General features: G+C 45.3%; 1 protein-coding gene across 3 annotated transcripts in view; it reads left to right on the top strand.

The window, feature by feature from the left end:
* The window catches only part of NT5M (5',3'-nucleotidase, mitochondrial), a 56,886-nt gene that overhangs the window by 13,250 nt on the left and 27,277 nt on the right, over nucleotides 1-16,359 (top strand). For all 3 annotated transcript variants that reach the window (XM_027626624.2, XM_027626625.2, XM_027626626.2), the window contains exon 3: nucleotides 2,239-2,299. In XM_027626624.2, the coding sequence (XP_027482425.1) occupies nucleotides 2,239-2,299 (61 nt within the window). The remainder of the gene's footprint in view (nucleotides 1-2,238; nucleotides 2,300-16,359) is intronic.

Genomic DNA, 16,359 nt, shown 5'->3' with positions numbered 1-16,359 from the left:
AAGTTGATGGAATGAAACACACCTTGGAGGAAGAAGCCATAGGTCTGGGGATGGATCTTGGGGAAGGGGAAAGGGTAGGAAAAGGGGTGATCTTTAGGTTTTTTTGCTTGAGCATCTAGATCTGTATAATAGTGCCATCAACTGGGGAAGGAACAGGTTTGGCGAGTGGGGAGAACCATATGTGCCATTTTGGAAAAAAACGAGTGTTGGCGAGATGTCCACGCAGAGATATTCAGTAGGCTATTAAGGACGTGAGCCTGGCACTCGGGGGACGGAGCTGGATGGTGAAGGTGAAGTTGGGGGCACCAGCATGAAGATGGTGCATAAAGCCCTTGATGACTTTGCTGAGCAGGGAGTGTAGACGAAGAGCCCCTGAGGGTCAGAATCACCAGGGCGGCTGGGAGATTATGCCTGGGGTGGCCGACGATGGGCAGGCATGCCAGGACCAAGAGCTCTCACAGAGGAGGACAGGGCTACCTGGGTGCTGGTGAGCCAAAGAAAGGGGAGTGCACATTGGCTATGGTGACATGAGGGTCCTTGGTGACAACAGGCACTTTCTGGGTAGTAGAGGGCATGGACTCCAGGTCGGGGTGGATCAAAGCACACACAGGTGCAGGCCACTTGGGATGTCTTGGGAGCAGAGAGAAGGGATGGCACAGGAGCGGGTGTGAGGTCAACGTCGTGTGTGTGTATGTGTATGTTTTAAGATGAGAGAGAGCACAACAGGTTTCAGTTGTCGGGAAGCACAATCCCGGAAAAGGGAATGTGGCAGCGCATTTCCTCCTTGCGAAGATCAGGGGATGGAATACTGCACGCAAATGAAGGGCTCGCCTTGAGAGTAAGGAGGGATGCCTGTTCCTCCCGTGCAACTGAAAGGGAGTTGTCTGTCTTGCTGAGGCTGAAGGATGGAGCGAAGATGTCAGCACGTGTTTGTGGGGAGGACAGTGACAGCAGCAGGGAAGGGCAGCACGCCCGTGGTTGTGGGGCACGGGCCTCGCCAAGTTAGGGATTTTGAAGCAGTCGCTGGGTGAACCGGGGAGACCTCGGCCCCTGAGTCCTCTACCTAGCCTGACCAAATGATGTCGCTGGAGGCTCTTGGTCTCCTCTGGAGAAAGAATTCAAGGGCAGTATGGCAATGGAGCGTGATGAAGGAATGATACTCTGTCAGCTGTCTTGGGCCTGTCTGGTGGGATCCGGTTGCTTGTGGTTTTGTTTTGGAGTGCTGCCTGGACAGGCCTCTGACTTTCCTCCTAGCTGACCATGACTTCCTCTGCCGGCCTCCACGCACCCCGTTAGGACCTAACTAACCACCCACTCTAACAGGAGGAATGGCCTGGAAGTGACAAGGGGGGGCGAGGAAGACCCTCCTCACCTTGTGTCTCTGAAGGGGACAGTGTGGTTGGCAGAGGCAGTGCTGAGAGGTAACGAGAAGGAGCGTGCTCTCTGCCGAGGGACCTGGCAGTCTGACGTCGGCAGGACTCTCGGGACTAATTTGTCAAAGAGCGAAGGAGCCCAGAAAATCTAGTCTTCCATAGGCTCAGTCCGCAGAGTGGTAGATGGTGGCTTTCTGCGGACGTTCGGGACCAGATGGCTCTTTTGGGGAGGGTCTGGGGCCCCTGGGCTGTGGGGACAAGGCCCTTGAGGTCAGCTCCCCCGCTCTCACCAGCACAGAAGAACCAGACTGTGGGAGGGGGCGATCCTCAGCAGAGCCCTTGTCCGTTTTGTGGGAGCTTAGGCTGGCTGCGAGGAGGGGGCTCCTCCCCCTCCCCCCTCTGCCAGAGGGCTTGGCGGACATACTTTACCAGAAGACTCTCATGGGCTTCTTTGCTTTGTATTGCACGAGGCCCTGAGTCTCCCTCAAGTGACTTGCCCTGCACCCCTTTATTGCGTCTCTCATTGCTAATGCTTCTTTCTCTCAGTATTTCCCTGTTCAGATTCCAGAGAGGGCAGGTGCTTCGCCCAGCCAAGCTCTGGGTTCCGGCCATGCAGAATTGCCATCCATGGACGCCCATCCCTGAGCGGGTCACTGGGCCAGAGGAGAGGTCACATGTGGCTGCTCAGGGCTGGGGGACGGGATGTGTCTGGCTGGGAGAGCAGTGCGGGGCCGTGGGTTTTCCGGTTTCCAGGTGATGGGGGCAGGCCTGGGAGGGCCTGACGCCTGCAGGGCAGGGGGGCAGGAGTGACGAAGGCCGCGTGGACGTGGGTGCTCAGGCTGACTGTCCTTCCTGTTTCTCATAGCACTGATGTCTTCATCTGCACGAGCCCCACGAAGATGTACAAGTACTGTCCCTACGAGAAGGTAAGATTTGCAGCCTGCTTGCAGCCTCCTCTCATCTTGACCCCACGTGTCACAGGTAAGGGGTGCTAGCGCTCAACACACCCCGGGGGAGGGGTGCAGAGCCTCACAGCGAGGCCTTCGGCAGCTGGGATGGCCCCGTTGCTGCCTCTTCTCCTGTCCGTCTGCCTGGCTCTCCCCTCCCAAAGACCTTCACTAGCACCAGTCTGACATTCCAGCACGTTCTCTGCAGGGAGCCTGATGAGAATGCCAGGTTCTCTGGAAGGTGACCACCCCCATGCTAGTGAGACATCCCTCATGAAGGGTGAGGCAGGGAGAGAAAACGTGTCGGGAGAGGCACTGGAGGCAACCCAAACCCAAACATTAGGGTGCGTGAATGTATTTATGCAAAAGTCTTACAAAGGTGAAACGGTTACATTGCGCTTCACCACACACTCGTGTCTTCATCCTTGTTGCAAATAGAATTACTTAAAACTGAGGCTTTTCTGGAAATTGGGAACCTGTGGTGGCCAAACCCATGGGAATGGTGTGTTGCCCAGGAGGTGGGCATTTGCACAGGAGGTGGGTTCAGGGGAAGTGGGAGCAGCCTCCCCAGTCCAGGAAGGCGGGATTGGGGGCCCCACTACCCCCCTCCTCCCGGGGGGGTGGTGCTTGCTCAGTACAGACCTTTAGGCATGAGTTCTCTCAAGTGTGTTCACATGATCTCTCCCTCTCCAACTCCGTATTAGAAACAAGATGCACACAGTCCGCCAACATTAAATGCCTTTGGAGTGTGTTAAATGGAATGGGGACTCACCCTTACTGAGTAGTTAACAGCGGTGTTACGGAAGGTGCTTGGCGGCCACCGAGTCATCACGTGCTCCCGCGCCCCATTCCCTGGTTATCCCCGTGACTTTTTACGGGAGTTTAGCTAAACTCAGGGGAGTTAACAACTTGATAGAAGTGGACGTTCTCCAGCCCCTCCTGGGAACTTCTGAGCTGCCCAGTGTGTTTTAACAAGTCCTGCAGGTGCACCCTTAAGTATGAGTAACTATCGAGCCGGAGCACCTGTTTCAGCTGTGGTTGTAGTGGGCCGTCAGGGTGATCGTCCAGGGCTTGTTGCAGGAAGATGTGTCAACTGATGTGTCTCTCCCTGGGCTCCTGACATCCCCGTCCCATGTCTGTCCCTCCCCTCTCGGTAGACTGGCATCGTCCACCAGCCTCTGAGCCTGAAAGCCAGGGAACCATCCTGGTGACACCCTTTTTACCCCTCACACCCAGTGCATCAGCAAGTTGTGTGTCCTGTTCAGGGTACCTGTTCCGGGTACCTGGCGTCCGCCTGCTTTTGCTCCATCACACCACCTTAGCATTTCTTCCCAGAACCACTCAGAGAGCCTTCTACACTGCCTGTTCATTTCCACCCAGAGCCAGTGGAGGTCTTTCGTAAAGTAGATCATGCTAGCCCCCTACTAGAAAACCTTTTAACAGTTTCCCACTGCACTTAAAAATAGAATTTTTAAAATATATACATACACACACACATGAACTCCTCGTCAAAACCTGCCAAGCCCCTCCCAGCCACCTCTCTATCATAAGTTCCTGATTCTGCATTCACGATGCTCCCATGTTCCTATTTCTTGGACATACTTTGTGCCCTTAAACATGCGGGGACCCCCTGTGTGCCTCGTTCCTCCTCATCCCTTAGGTCTCACTTAGCTGCCCTCCCCCATTTCCTGACCATATCTTAAAGCTTATTCTTTCTCTGCCTTGCTGTTCCATCCCTCAGCCCTTGTTTCCTGTAGAAACACTTGAAATGGGTTCGCATCTTTGTCTATGTCCTGTTACCTGTCTGTCTCCCCAGTGGACTGCAAGCCCATGAGGGCAGCAACCGTGTCTGTCTTGTTGACTGTGGGTCCCCGTGCCTGGCGTGCTGTAAGCACTCAGGATTTGTGTCAGATGAATAGATTCATTTGTTCAACAGAAGCTTATCAAACATATCTTCGTAATAATATTTGCCTCCAATGTGCCAAGCTCTATACTTTTTATAATCAGTACAGCAACTCCCTGTGAAACAGAGGACTCCTCTGGTCTGACAGATGAAGAAGGAGGCTGAGAGGGGCAAGGCAGCTTGTCTCCTGGGTCTCGTGATCATACAGGCTGTGGGGCTCGGTCCAGAGCTGTGCATCCCAGAGCCTGTGCCCCTGAGCCGCTCGCACTAGCAGCGCATGCTCCCTGCCGAGGGTTTGGAGTCCAGTGAACACGTGGGCAGAGGATATCACTTGGGACCCTTCAGTTGCAGCAACGTGAATGGTGTCCAGCTAACTTGAACAAAAGTAGAGTTTATTAGGACACTGTTGGTTTGCTCAGAGAATCACAGGAGAATCTGAAGGAGCAGCCCCTTGACAAGCAGGCTGGGAGCCAGAGCCGGTAGGCGGTCTCCCCAAGCATACGTGCTCGCAGAAGACCACAGCGCCGTTCATTCTCCATCTGTGGGTGTCTCTGCCCAGGATTCCCGTTCCCAGGAGGGAGGCTTCCCAGCTGAGCTCAGGTCACACTCCTGGCACTTGGCCAGGGGAGCATAGGCATCCTGACTGATGTCGCATTAAGGACAGGGGTCTTTGCAGAGAAAAATCGAGGTGCTGATATCAGAGGAAGGGGCGCCGTGATTAGTGGATAGTGGATGCCCTGACCAAACAAAGGGGAAAAAACAAAACCCCGGCTACCAACTTACCACTTAGTGATAGAAACCCTGTTAATATTTTGAGGTGTTTCTTTCTAGTTTTTCTTTGATGCATATTAAATATAATACATATATTTTAATAAAACTTGAATCTCATGTGGTTTAATATCCTTTTTCTCCTTCATGGAGTTTTAGCCTTTTTTCTGTCACCAAATATTCTTCAAAAACATGATTGCTAAGAGCTGAAGTCATCTCGTACCTACATCTCCATGTGATTATGTCCATAGGATAGATTCCAGGAGGTAGAATTCCTGGCTCTCACAAGGAGGGCACATTGTGACACGCACTGCAGGGAGGGGCATGTTGTCGCCACTGTGCTGGCGGCCACCAGAGCACCCTTCCCACCCAGGGGCCAGGCCGGGCCACGTACGGTTGGTCAGTGGAGGAAGTGGGACACTGAACAAAGACATGAAGCCAGCAAAATGCGGAGTATGTTTGAGGAACTTTGGGTGAATTGTGTTGGCTGGTAGCCCTAGAACCTGTGGGATTGGGGTCAGACTGGGGTACAGACTTATCTCCCAGCCATGTTGTCACCTCCAAACCCCCACCCCTGCCCCAGAACTAAGTCAGTGGGGAAGGCAGACAACGGTATCTTGTGAAGAGATGAAAATAGCCCCAACCACCTCCTCTCCCATCATCCATGCTCTGTCCCATCCCTGGTAGATGGACCTTGCATCCTTGGCTAGTTGAGGCTGGGGGCAGACGGGTGCTGATGATTCTTCTGCCTGGTGCCTGTGGTGGGGGAGTGCGGGGGCTAGTCTCAGGACATCAATTGAGGATGGATGTTTTACCCTCATGGTGGTCCCAGTGGGGGCTCAAGACCCAGAACTCTCACAGAGTTCTTCCCTCTGCTCCTGCCCCCCAGAGCAGCATCAGCCTTGGGCAGCCGAAGTGGGAGCTTTTCTCCTTAGTTGATTCCTCTCGAGACCCAGTCAAAAGAGGGGAGCCTAATTGCTAAGAGGTCAACTTCTTTATCATACCTAAGGAGTCAGACTTAGGTGCCATTTAGTTTATCAGAACCTTCATTCTGGCTGGAGCTTGCTGACATTTTAAACCCAAACCTGCCCAGTAGTAGCTGACTCGTGAGTTGGTAGTAATGCAGGCAAGGGCTTCTCCTGTAATGATCCATTAGCCTTAATAATAGCCCTATGAAGTAGGTACTGTTATTATCCCCATTCTACAGATGAGGGAACTGAGGCACAGAGAGGTTAAGTAACTTGCCCAAGGTTGGCAGCAAGACATGGTGAGTCAGAGTTGGGCAGTCTGGCTCCAGAGCCTGTACGCTGTACCTCTGTGCTATGCTCACCCCCTTCTCTAATTCCACCTGACTCAGAGCTCAGCATGGTTTACTAGGTTTTCCCCCCAAGGAGATTTAAAAAATCCATGTTAAATTCTTCATACTTCAGCATGACATTTTACTGTTACTTTCCCTCATTCCACAAGGTGAGTGATCACAGGTGGGATTAAGTGAGATGCTTGGTTGTAACAGTGGGACATGTTCTTTTCATCTGAAGTCGGGTCTCCTGATCATATGTCTTTCAGATGCTGTGGTTGATCTTAAGAATAAACATTAAACATTTCCACCCCATCATCGAGCCTCTCCACTTAAACTCAAGTAAAAAAATGTAGATAATGAATTAAATTTCTTCACACATTTCACACCAAATTGTCCAACTGCTCCCAGAACTTGAACCTCTTATAAAAGACTTACACTAAAAGGTGCATCACTTTCTCTTGCCACCAGCAGAAACCACAGGTTCTTTTAGGAGCAGGTAGAGCCACACTCCAGCAATTCAGGAACTTTCTCTGGTGGTACCTCCCACTTTGTGTGCTACCCAGTAGTCTAAAACTGGGGCTTATGGTATGTTTTGGCCCAAACTCCTTTTTAGAAAATAATTGGCTGTTCATGGTAATTGGCATAGGGTTTTTTAGGAAGAAGATGGAAACTTTTGGGGATTAGATGGGCAATGGTTGTACAACATAGGGGATTACTTGAAAAAAACACTGAAATGTACACTCTAAATTGCTGAATTTTATAGTATGTAAATTATATACTAAAAATGACTATCAAGTGAAATAAAGGGAAAAAGCCTTTTATAGTATAGAAAAGGAGAGGTCTCAAATAAAACCAGAAATGAAAGAGTTGATACAACTGTGGTTGATACCACGGAAATATGAAGGATCGTAAGAGACCACTAAGAATAATTATATGCCAACAAATTGGACAATGTAGAAGAAATGGATACATTCCTAGAAAAACAACCTTTTAGGACTGAATCATGGTGAAATAGAAGATCTGAATAGACCAGTTACTACCAAGGAGGTGGAGTCAGTAATCAAGAACTTCCGAAAGAACAAAAGTCCATGACAGATGACTTCACTGGTGAATCCGGCCGAACATTCAAAGAAGAATTAATCCCAACCCTCCTCAAACTCTTCCAAAAAATAGAAGGGGGCTGAAGGGGGACTCTTCCAAACGCATTTATGAGGCCAGCATTACCCTGATACCCAAACCAGACAAGAATGCCACAAAAAAGAAAATTCAAGGCCAATATCCCTGATGAACATAGATGCAAAATTCCTAAACAAAATATTAGCAAACTGAATTCAACGATACAGTAAAAGGATTATACACCATGATCAAGTGGGATTTATTCCAGGAATGCAAGGATGGTTCAACATCTGCAAATCAATTAATGTGGGGGGGGGTGCGGAGCAAGGTGGTGGAGGAGTAGGAGACTGGATTTCGTCTGGTCTCAGGAATTCAGCTGAATAGGGATCAAACCATTCTGAACACCTACGAACTCCACAGGAGACCGAAGAGGAGAGTAGCAACAACTCTCTGAACAGAGAAGCGACCACTTACTGGAAGGTAGGACGTGCGGAGAAGTGAATCCGAGGCGATATTCGGGAGGATAGACGGCGGGGGAGGGGGCCTCCGCCAGCCGCTTCTGGCAAGTGCTAGAGCCGCGGAGCACAAAATCGGACCTTTTAGAAGTCAGCTCCGCTGAGGGACGTCGCTCCAGTGGCTAAGCAGGGGGTGGAACCCTCGCGGGACAGTGGGGTCTCAGGACCCTCGGGGTCACAGAAAGACCGGGGGTGCCTGAGTGCAGCAGAGCTCCCAGGTATCAGAGCGGGGAAGCCGGCTGCAGAGACGGAGCCGAGGCGCGGGCTCTCAGCTCGGGGTGGCCATAAACTGGGATCCGCGGCCCAGTCGGGCCACTGCTCCTCCAGCAGGGACCCAACAAGCGGCAGATCCGGGGAAACTCCCCTTCCTCCCCGGGGAGGAGCGGCGCGGAAGCGCACCGCAGGGATCTGATGGGTTTGGAGACTCCACACGGGGTCCGGTGCCAGAGATAGAAACGCTCGGTCACAGGCCGGGTGAGCACAGAGTGCAGCCAGAGACCGGGGAGACGGGAGTGACTGCTTTTCTCTGGGGGCGCACTGAGGAGCAGGGGCCCGAGTTCTCAGCTCCTCCGGGCGGAGATTGGGAGGCCACCATTTTCACCCTGGTCCTCCAAAGCTGTACCGAGAGCTTGCGGGGAACAAAAGCTCCTGAGAGCAAACCCGAGCAGCTTGCTTAGCCCTGACCAACAAGGGCGGGGCAATTCAGCCTCCGGCAAAGACATTTGGGAACCACGGCAACAGGCCCCGCCCCCAGAAGATCAGCACGAACAGCCAGCAAGCCAAGACCAAGTTTACCGATCAAGGAGAACAGGAGAACTCCAGCACTAGGGGAACACCGCACATAGAATTCATGGCTTTTTTTTTTTTACCATGATTCATTAGTTCATCAAAGTTAATTTTTTTAACTGTTTTTTTTTATTTTTCTTTTTCCCTTTTTCAACCAACATCTTATCAATCCCTTTTTTAAAAAATGTTTTATTTTTCATTTTTAGAGTCATATTTTATCCCTTCATAGTAGTTACCCTTATTTTTGGCATATATATATAAGTTGTTCTCTCTTTAAAATTTTGAGATACAATTTCTTCTAACAGATCAAAATATACCCTAAATCACTAGTGTATGGCTCTGTTCTAGTCTCCTGCCCGATCACATTCTCTCCCTTTCTTTTTCTTTTTCTTTTTTTTTAAATCTTCTTTCTTTTTTCAAACAACTTCTTATCTTATCAATTGCTTTTATAAAATCTTTTATAATTTTCATCTTTACAGTCATCTTCCATCCCTTCATTGTATCAACCCTTATTTTGTACATATATGTCTTTCTTCCTTTAAAATTTTAGGAGGCACTTTTTTCTAACAGACCAAAATACGCCCAAAATCTAGTGTGTGGCACTGATCTATGCACTAGCCTGAACATATTTGATCATATTCTGCTTTTTTTGTATTCTGTTTTTTTTTATCTTTTTGTTTTTTTTTTCTTTCTTTTTTGTTTCTTTCCCTTTCTTTTCCCCGGGTTTCAGGTCTTTTCTAATTTATGTAGAGTATGTTTGCTGGGGACGTTGTTAACCTGTTAGCATTTTGTTCTCTCATTCATCTATGCTCCTCTGGACAAAATGACAAGACGAAAAAAATCACCTCAGCAAAAAGAACAAGAGGTAGTACCGTCAGCCAGGGACCTACTCAATACGGACATTAGTGCGATGTCAGACCTAGAGTTCAGAATCATGACTTTAAAGATACTAGCTGGGCTTGAAAAAAGCGTGGAAGTTATTAGAGAAACCCTTTCTGGAGAAATAAAAGAACTAAAATCTAACCAAGTCGAAATCAAAAAGGCTATTAATGAGGTGCAATCAAAAATGGGGGCACTAACTGCTAGGATAAATGAGGCAGAAGAGAGAATCAGCGATATAGAAGACCAAATGATGGAAAATAAAGAGACTGAGAAAAAGAGAGAGAAACAACTACAGGATCACGAGGGCAGAATTCGAGAGATAAGTGATACAATAAGACGAAACAACATTAGAATAATTGAGATCCCAGAAGAAGAAGAAAGAGAGAGAGGGGAGAAGGTATATTGGAGCAAATGATAGCAGAGAACTTCCCTAATGTGAGGAAGGAAACAGGCATCAAAATCCAGGAGGCACAGAGAACCCCTCTCAAAATCAATAATAATGGGTCAACACCCCGACATCTAATAGTAAAACTTACGAGTCTCAGAGACAAAGAGAAAATCCTGAAAGCAGTTCGGGATAAGAGATATGTAACCTACAATGGTAGAAATATTAGATTGGCAACAGACCTATCCACAGAGACTTGGCAGGCCAGAAAGGACTGGCAAGATATCTTCAGAGCACTAAACGAGAAAAATATGCAGCCAAGAATACTATATCCAGCTAGGCTGTCATTGAAAATAGAAGGAAAGATAAAAAGCTTCCAGGACAAACAAAAACTAAAGGAATTTGCAAACACGAAACCAGCCCTCCAAGAAATATTGAAAGGGGTCCTCTAAGCAAAGAGAGAGCCTAAAAGCAGCATAGATCAGAAAGGCACATGGACAATATACAGTAACAGTCACCTTAGAGGCAATACAATGGCACTAAATTCATACCTTTCAGTAGTTACCCTGAATATAAATGGGCTCAATGCCCCAATCAAAAGACACAGGCTATCAGATTGGATTAAAAAACAAGACCCATCCATATGCTGTCTGCAAGAGACTCATTTTAGACCCAAAGACACCCCCAGATTGAAAGTGAGGGGGTGGAAAACCATTTACCATGCTAATGGACACCAAAAGAAAGCTGGGGTGGCAATCCTCATATCAGACAAATTAGATTTTAAAACAAAGACTGTAATAAGAGATGAAGAAGGACACTATATCCTACTTAAAGGGTCTATCCAACAAGAAGATCTAACAATTGTAAATATCTGTGCCCCTAACATGGGAGCAGCCAATTATATAAGGCAATTAATAACAAAAGCAAAGAAACAAATTGACAACAATACAATAATAGTGGGGGACTTTAACACCCCCCTAACTGAAATGGACAGATCATCTAAGCAAAAGATCAACAAGGAAATAAAGACTTTAAATGACACACTGGACCAAATGGACTTTACAGACATATTCAGAACATTCCATCCCAAAGCAACGGAATACACATTCTTCCCTAGTGCCCATGGAACATTCTCCAGAATTGATCACATCCTAGGTCACAAATCGGGTCTCAACTGGTACCAAAAGACTGGGATCATTCCCTGCATATTTTCAGACCACAATGCTTTGAAACTAGAACCCAATCACAAGAGGAAAGTCGGAAAGAACTCAAATACATGGAGGCTAAAGAGCATCCTACTAAAGAATGAATGGGTCAACCAGGAAATTAAAGAAGAATTAAAAAAATTCATGGAAACCAATGAAAATGAAAACACAACTGTTCAAAATCTTTGGGATACAGCAAAGGCAGTCCTGAGAGGAAAGTATATAGCAATACAAGCCTTTCTCAAGAAACAAGAAAGGTCTCAAATACACAACCTAACCCTACACCTAAAGGAGCTGGAGAAAGAACAGCAAATAAAGCCTAAACCCAGCAGGAGAAGAGAAATAATAAAGATCAGAGCAGAAATCAATGAACTAGAAACCAAAAGAACAGTAGAACAGATCAACGAAACTAGGAGCTGGTTCTTTGAAAGAATTAACAAGATTGATAAACCCCTGGCCAGACTGATCAAAAAGAAAAGAGAAATGATCCAAATCAAAATCATGAATGAAAGAGGAGAGATCACAACCAACACCAAAGAAATACAGACAAGTATAAGAACATATTATGAGCAACTCTATGCCAGCAAATTAGATAACCTGGAAGAAATGGGTGCATTCCTAGAGATGTATCAACTACCAAAATTGAACCAGGAAGAAAGAGAAAACCTGAACAGACCTATAACCACTAAAGAAATTGAAGCAGTCATCAAAAATCTCCCAACAAACAAAAGCCCAGGGCCAGATGGCTTCCCAGGGGAATTCTATCAGACATTCAAAGAAGAATTAATACCTATTCTCCTGAAACTGTTCCAAAAAATAGAAATGGAAGGAAAACTTCCAAACTCATTTTATGAGGCCAGCATTACCTTGATCCCAAAACCAGACAAAGACCCCATCAAAAAGGAGAATTACAGACCAATACCCTTGATGAACATGGATGCAAAAATTCTCACCAAAATACTAGCCAGTAGGATCCAACAGTACATTAAAAGGATTATTCACCACAACCAAGTGGGATTTATCCCTGGGCTGCAAGGTTGGTTCAACATCCGCAAATCAATCAACGTGATACAATACATTAACAAAAGAAAGAACAAGAATCATATGATCCTCTCAATAGATGCAGAAAAAGCATTTGACAAAGTACAGCATCCTTTCTTGATCAAAACTCTTCAGAGTATAGGGATAGAGGGTACATACCTCAATATCATAAAAGCCATCTATGAAAAACCTACAGCGAATATCATTCTCAATGGAGAAAACTGAGAGCTTTCCCCCTAAGGTCAGGAATGCGGCAGGGATGTCCACTATCACCACTGCTATTCAACATAGTATTAGCAGTCCTAGCCGCAGCAATCAGACAACAAAAAGAAATCAAAGGCATCCAAATCGGCAAAGAGGAAGTCAAACTCTCACTCTTTGCAGATGATATGATACTGTATGTGGAAAACCCAAAAGACTCCACCCCAAAACTGCTAGAACTCATACAGAAATTCAGTAAAGTAGCAGGACATAAAATCAATGCACAGAAATCAGTGGCATTCCTATACACCAACAAAAAGACAGAAGAGAGACAAATCAAGGAGTCGATCCCATTTACAATTGCACCCAAAACTGTAAGATACCTAGGAATAAATTTAACCAAAGAGGCAAAGGATCTGTACTCAGAAAACTATAAAATACTCATGAAAGAAATTGAAGAAGACACAAAGAAATGGAAAAACGTTCCATGCTCATGGATTGGAAGAACAAACATTGTGAAGATGTCAGTGCTACCTAGAGCAATCTACACATTCAATGCAATCCCCATCAAAATACCATCCACTTTTTTCAAAGAAATGGAACAAATAATCCTAAAATTTGTATGGAACCAGAAGAGACCCCGAATAGCCAGAAGAATATTGAAAAAGAAAAGCAAAGCTGGCGGCATCACAATTCTGGACTTCCAGCTCTATTACAAAGCTGTCATCATCAAGACAGTATGGTACTGGCACAAAAACAGACACATAGATCAATGGAACAGAATCGAGAGCCCAGAAATGGACCCTCAACTCTATGGTCAACTCCTCTTTGACAAAGCAGGAAAGAATGTCCAATGGAAAAAAGACAGTCTCTTCAACAAACGGTGTTGGGAAAATTGGACAGCCACATGCAGAAGAATGAAACTGGACCATTTCCTTACACCACACACAAAAATAGACTCCAAATGGTTGAAAGACCTAAACGTGAGACAGGAGTCCATCAAAATCCTAAAGGAGAACACAGGCAGCAACCTCTTCGACCTCAGCCGCAGCAACTTCTTCCTAGAAACATCGCCAAAGGCAAGGGAAGCCAGGGCAAAAATGAACTATTGGGATTTCATCAAGATAAAAAGCTTTTGCACAACAAAAGAAACAGTCCACAAAACCAAAAGACAACTGACAGAAAGGGAGAAGATATTTGCAAATGACATATCAGATAAAGGGCTAGTATCCAAAATCCAAAAAGAACTTATCAAACTCAACACCCAAAGAACAAATAATCCAATCAAGAAGTGGGCAGAAGACATGAACAGACATTTTTCCAAAGAAGACATCCAAATGGCCAACAGACACATGAAAAAGTGCTAAACATCGCTTGGCATCAGGGAAATCCAAATCAAAACCTCAATGAGATACCACCTCACACCCGTCAGAATGGCTAAAATTAACAAGTCAGGAAACGACAGATGTTGGCGGGGATGCGGAGAAAGGGGAACCCTCCTACACTGTTGGTGGGAATGCAAGCTGGTGCAACCCCTCTGGAAAACAATATGGAGGTTCCTCAAACAGTTGAAAATAGAGCTACCATCCGATCCAGCATTTGTACTACTGGGTATTTACCCCAAAGATACAAATGTAGGGATCCGAAGGGGTACATGCACCCCAATGTTTATAGCAGCAACGTCCACAATAGCCAAACTGTGGAAAGAGCCAAGATGTCCATCGACAGGTGAATGGATAAAGAAGATGTGATACACACACACACACACACACACACACACACACACACACACACACACACAATGGAATATTATGCAGCCATCAAAAGGAATGAGAGCTTGCCATTTGCAACGATGTGGATGGAACTGGAGGGTGTTATGCTGAGTGAAATAAGTCAATCAGAGAAAGGCATGTATCATATGACCTCACTGATATGAGGAATTCTTAATCTCAGGAAACAAACTGAGTGTTGCTGGAGTGGTGGGGGGTGGGAGGGATGGGGTGGCTGGGTGATAGACATTGGGTAGGGTATGTGCTATGGTGAGTGCTGTGAATTGTGCAAGACTGTTGAATCACAGATCTGTACTTCTGAAACAATGCAACATATGTTAAGAAAAAAGAAAAAGAAGAAGATAGCAGGAGGGGAAGAATGAAGGGGAGTAAGTTGGACGGGGAGATGAACCATGAGAGATGATGGACTCTGAAAAACAAACTGAGGGTTCTAGAGGGGAGGAGGGTAGGGGATTGGGTTAGCCTGGTGATGGGTATTAAAGAGGGCACATTCTGCATGGAGCACTGGGTGTTATGCACAAACAATGAATCATGGAACACTACATCAAAAACTAATGATGTAATATATGGTGATTAACATAACAATAAAAATTTTAAAAAATCAATTAATGTGATATAATACAATACATTAACAAAACAGGTAAGTATATGATCATCTCAATAGATGCAGAAAAAGCATTTGACAAAATTCAACATCCATGTTATTTATTTATTTTAAAAGATTTTATTTATTTTGAGAGAGAGTGTGAGCAAGGGGAGAGGCAAAAGGAGAGGGAGAGAGAACCTCGAGCAGGCTCCAGATTGAGTGCAGATTCTGACATGGGGATCAGTCCCACGATTCTGAGATCATTACCTGATCTGAAACCAAGAGTCACTCAACTGACTGAGCCACCCAGGTGCCCCTGAACATCCATTTTAATAAAAGAAAAAAAAAAAAACCTGTCAACAAAGCAGATGTAGAGGGAATGTACCTCAACATAATAAAGGTCATATATGATAAATGCACAGCTAATGTTATTCTTAATGGTGAACAGCTGAAAACTTTTCCTCTGAGATCAGGAACAAGACAAGGATGTCCACTTTGACACTTTTATTCAATATAATATTGGATGTCCTAGCCACAGCAGTTAGACAAGGAAAAAAAATCATCCAAATTGGAAAGGAAGAAGTAAAACTACCACTATTTGTAGATGACATGATATTATATATAGAAAAACCTACTGACTCCATCAAAAACCTGTTAGAACTAATAAATTCAGTAAAGTTACAGGATACAAAATCATACACAAAAATCTGTTGCATTTCTTTACACTAATAATGAACTGTGAGAGAAATTAAGAAAATAGTTCCATTCACAATTGCATCAAAAAGACTAAAATACTGAGGAATAAATTTATCCAATGAGGTGAAAGACCTATATATTAAAAAACCATAAGACATTAATGAAAGAAATTGGAGAAGACAGAAATAAATGTAAAGATATTCTGTACTCATGGATTGAAAGAATTCATATTGTTAAAATATTCATACTACCCAAAAACAATCCACAGAGTCAGTGCAATTGCTATAAAAATTCCAATAGTAACTTTCACAGTCCTAGAACAAACCGAAAATTTGAAACCACAAAAGACCCCAATAGCCAAAGCAATTTTGAGAAAGAAGAACAAAGCTGGAGGTGTCGCACTCCCTCATTTCAAACTATATTACAAAGCTATAGTAATCAAAACAGTATAGTATTGGCATAAATCAGACACATAGGTCAATGGAACTAATAGTCCAGAAATAAACCCATGCATATATGGTCAATTTATGACAAAGGAGCCAAGAATATACGATGGAGAAAGGACAGTCTCTTCAAGAAATGGTGGTGGGAAAGTTGGACAGCCACGTGCAAAAAAATGAAACTGGACCTCTATCTTATGCCATGCACAAAAATTAACTCAAAATGGATTAAAGACTTGAATGTAAGACCTGAAACCATAAAACTCCTAGAAGAAAAATAAGCGGTAAGCTCCTTGACATAGCTCTTGGCAATGGTTTGAATCTGACACCAAAACAAAAGCAACAAAAGCAAAAACAAACATGTGGGACTACATCAAACTAAAAACTTCTGTACAGCAAAGGAAACCATCAACAAAATGAAAAGG

Source organism: Zalophus californianus, chromosome 16 (assembly GCF_009762305.2).
Source record: "Zalophus californianus isolate mZalCal1 chromosome 16, mZalCal1.pri.v2, whole genome shotgun sequence".
Classification (NCBI taxonomy): domain Eukaryota; kingdom Metazoa; phylum Chordata; class Mammalia; order Carnivora; family Otariidae; genus Zalophus; species Zalophus californianus.
This window is presented reverse-complemented; position numbering and strand designations above follow the sequence as displayed.